Source organism: Culex quinquefasciatus, chromosome 3 (assembly GCF_015732765.1).
Source record: "Culex quinquefasciatus strain JHB chromosome 3, VPISU_Cqui_1.0_pri_paternal, whole genome shotgun sequence".
Taxonomy (NCBI): domain Eukaryota; kingdom Metazoa; phylum Arthropoda; class Insecta; order Diptera; family Culicidae; genus Culex; species Culex quinquefasciatus.
Window position 1 is genome coordinate 154,079,156 of NC_051863.1, and position 3,915 is coordinate 154,083,070.

At 39.6% G+C, this 3,915-nt stretch overlaps 2 protein-coding genes across 3 annotated transcripts; one reads left to right on the forward strand and one right to left on the reverse strand.

The window, feature by feature from the left end:
• The first annotated feature begins 420 nt into the window (after positions 1-420).
• On the forward strand, positions 421-1,264 carry LOC6040211 (NADH dehydrogenase [ubiquinone] 1 alpha subcomplex subunit 5). The gene is made up of 4 exons (XM_001849605.2): positions 421-497; positions 558-606; positions 736-897; positions 962-1,264. The coding sequence occupies exons 2-4, from the start codon at positions 586-588 to the stop codon at positions 1,148-1,150; spliced, it is 372 nt and encodes a 123-aa protein (XP_001849657.1). The 5' UTR covers positions 421-497; positions 558-585; the 3' UTR covers positions 1,151-1,264.
• Positions 1,162-1,827, reverse strand: LOC6040212. 2 transcript variants are annotated; one of them, XM_038265322.1, is made up of 3 exons: positions 1,685-1,827; positions 1,456-1,633; positions 1,162-1,339 (listed from the first exon to the last, which is right to left on the reverse strand). In XM_038265322.1, exons 1-3 carry the CDS (start codon positions 1,760-1,762, stop codon positions 1,299-1,301), a joined length of 297 nt encoding a protein of 98 aa, XP_038121250.1. In that variant the 5' UTR covers positions 1,763-1,827; the 3' UTR covers positions 1,162-1,298. The 2 variants fall into 2 exon arrangements, with proteins under 2 accessions (XP_038121250.1, XP_001849658.1); XM_001849606.2 differs by having other exon boundaries at positions 1,397-1,633.
• Positions 1,828-3,915: the final 2,088 nt, after the last annotated feature.

Consider the following 3,915-nt stretch of genomic DNA (forward strand, 5'->3'; position numbering starts at 1 on the left):
ATAAATTGGGTCCTAAAATGAAGCTTTGATTGGTGATATTATTGATTATAGCGATAAAGCTTATTTTTCTGAGTACAATGACCCTTTGTACGACCACAAAAAGTTTAAAATTGATTTTTAAATCAATTTTGAAAAATTAACCTCGCGGTCCTTCTTGACATAAAAGCTCCTACTTGACAGCTCGTTCCAAGGGGACCATAGTTAATCCATCGAAAAAATGTTGTCTTGTCAAAAAAAAATTTGCGTTAAAATGAAAAAAAGAAATCAGAAATGGTTTTTAATCGTGTTTTTTACCAGTGTACATAAAAATTGACATAGGGCTTTAGTACCCAATTAGAAAAAAAATATATTTGAGCGTGTAAACCATCAGCGATCATGATCCCACCCTGACAGTTAACATCATTAGTCGGTTTAATTCCAGCCCTGACATCGTTCGGTACAAGGGAGAACTGTCATCTTTCATCGACGATTGTTGTCTTTAGCGTTTTGTTGCAGAGGTATAAGTTGATTTTCCTTTAAAATCGCTTTTAAAGTTACTGAATTATTATATTTTTTAGGATAACAGTTGAAATCTGTTGTGCCAGCATGTCGGGAGCAATTAAAAAGGTAAGAATAGTCCACCTCGCTTTTATTAATCCGATTTTCCAACTCCCAATACTTCCGGCCTGATTATGTCATAAGTCCTTCTCACGCAAATGGATTTGTTTTGATCCACCCATCCCTTCCGTTCTGCAGGCAACCGGATTGACCGGAATGGCCGTCGCCAAGAACCCGCACCACACGCTGACGGCGCTGTACAACAAGATCCTGCGTGCCGTTGCCAAGATGCCCCAGGAGGCGGCCTATCGCCGGTACACGGAGCAGATCGTCGGCGAGCGGGCTAAGATTGTGGCCTCGGTGAGAAGTTGATGTTGTGCATGTTTTAAAAATGGGTTATTGATAATTCGTTTTTGTTTTTCAGACCTCGTCGGTGAAGGAAATCGAGCAGAAGGTCAACTGCGGCCAGGTCGAGGAGCTCATTATCCAGGCCGAGAACGAACTGGTTCTGGCCCGAAAGATGCTTGGCTGGAAGCCCTGGGAACCGCTGGTCAAGCAAGCTCCAGCCACCCAGTGGGCCTGGCCACCGGCTCAGATTCACGAACTCAAGTAAGCAGCTGATGATTGGTTGAGTAACTAATATCTTTATTATTCTATAAAATCGTTCAACACTAGAAATTGGTTGTAAATAGAGGTGAGCTGGGTTCGTGCTCGATTACTGGCTGAACAATTGCGTTGATTCATCACTAGAGAAAGCCTTGCTAACTGAATACCACCTTCAGTTTGAGACGATAGTCGGGTCCTAAAGGAAAGAAACGAGTCTCCTTAAATGTTACCAAAAATCTAATTCAACACAAACTTTTAAATTTTGCTAATAATTATGCGTCAGCGTAAGCATCCCGCCAATCCGCGCTTTACCATCGCCTGCGAATCCTCCAAAGTGCTGGTTGTAGCTGGCCGAACCTTGCACCTCGGTGTTTCCGCTCTGGCTACGCCACAGCCGTGCGATGGCCTCACCCGTCACGTCCGTGCCCTCGTCTTGCTGATGGGTTGCGCCAAAGTTGAGCGAAAACTGGCGCTTTACCCGTGTGTCATGCTGGAAAACGAACAGATTAGCAGCAAATAAGTGTGCTCATTGGAAAAATACCTCTCGCAAAGCTGGACTGCACAAGCACTGTTGAAACAAAACAATCAAAATCAAGCCCAAAAAGAACGGTTTGGCCATTTTGTTCGAAACAAATAAAACACTCCGTCTCGCGATTGACTCAACTCTGTACGATCGAGCGCTTCGGTTTGAATGATCGGCGTGATTTTCCAAAGCCATTGATAAGAAGCTATCAAAACAGTGCGCGCGCTATTCTTGTGAAGAGTTTGGTGTGGAGTTCGTCACGTAGGGGAGCGTAGTCAGCGATGATGTAGATTTCTATAAACAATGCGGTTCCTGCTGCAAGTTTTCCTATTTTTGAAGAAATCATTATGCTGATTGATCTTTTATCTTAAAAATAGCATACAATATACGGTTAAATGCTGTTAATCGTTGAAACCTACCGCGTTTTTATCATTGCTGACGTTGATCGTTGATGTAAACGTAATCGTAAATAGAGCCATTGTTGATTCATCGAATTCGATTGGATTTTATTAAATATTGTAGTTTCCCGATTACTGAAAATCAAACTTTATCCATAGAGCAATTCTCTACGAAATCGGCCGATTTCGACCATTTATTTTTGACATTCAACCATTTTCATCGGCCTGGGGCGTCCAATTTTCCCGGGTTTTGAATTTCCCGGGAAGCGGGAAAAAATATTTTTGTAACACAAGGGAATTCCCGGGATCCCGGGATTTTTTTTAAACAGCCATAAAATCTGCATTTCAATCATGTTTTCAAGCTTGAAGTCATAAAATCAGCTCAATTATATTAATTGTTGATAATCTACACTTCAATCTAAACATAGACGACAGCTTTTAAAAAACTTAAGGGGTTACATACATGTAAATCGGTAAAAATGTCAGAGTTTCAGGTTTGAGCACAAACGCAAACTATTTTAAAATCTATTTTCAGGACAATAAAATATACGTTTTCAACTATTAACAAAATAAATTTGAAGACATTTGGTTGTATCATTGCCCAGATATAGCTATATGAAGTTAGCATTTTCAAAAACGGGTGCCACGGGTTAGAGGTTGGTATGAGAACACATTTAAACTTTTTTAAATCTATTTTCAAGACATTTAAATATATATTTTCATCTATCAACAAAACAAATTTGAAAACTTTTGGTTGTTCCATTACCGAAATATAATATATTTGGAATATATTTGAAGTTGGCACTTTCAAAAAACGGGTGCCACGATATCTCAACACTTCTTTGACCAAATCGGCTCATAATTTTGGTGAACACTCGTTAAACTGGTTCTATGTGCCTGACGAAGGCCGATTTTCAAAAAAGTTTATTTTTAAGATTATTTTTAGAGAGCTTTTGATTATTGCATTTTTCAAATATGCAAAACTAAAAAATCGGGCATCGTCATGCACACAGGAGGTCTTGTGAGCCTTCTCCCCAAATTTCAGCCAATTTGGTCGCAATGTTCACAATGTTTGACAGTTTGCTTTGCGGTTGGCAAAATGTTGTGCTTAAATCGTCTCTTTCACAGTTTTATAATGAAATATCTTCATGAAACTTTCAGGAGTGATCATCTTTCAAGGGGATTAAATAAATTTTTAGTAAAAAGATTTTTTTTTTTTTTTCGCATTTTCAACAATTTTCCCGAATATGCCAAATTAATGGTGATATATGCCGAATTCAATTTTTATTATTTTTTTCAGTTTCGAGAACTCCCGGGACAAATTATAAAAAATCCCGGAATTCGGGAATTCCCGGTTTTGGAAAAATCCCGGGATTTTGTCCCGGGATGGACGCACTACATCGGCCCGATGAAATTTTTCGAACCCCCATTCCAAACCTCCCAAAAATATTCCGTTCACTTTTAAAAGTCACATGGGTTCCCTGCACTTTTGCCACCAGTGAACAACAAAAACATCCCCTCCCAAATCCCCACGGGACTGTATGGGCGTAGCCTTGGAGCACAGTGTGGAAATTTACGTTCTTAGATATTTTTGGAAGTACCGGGCAGCAATCAAATTGTCTAAGGATATTGAATTGACCATTGTTGCACCCCCTACAGCGTGGTGCAGACCCGTAATGCTATGCTATGCTATGTTTCAGTAGTAAAACTATTTTGCCAAAATTGAAAAATAAATAGTAGGGGAAATATACCCTTTCTAATCAAACACCTATCTTCGTCATATGGAGAGCTTGATGCTCGATTAAAGCTCCAAAAATACTATTTAGGCTGTAAACATACTAGCAACAGCAC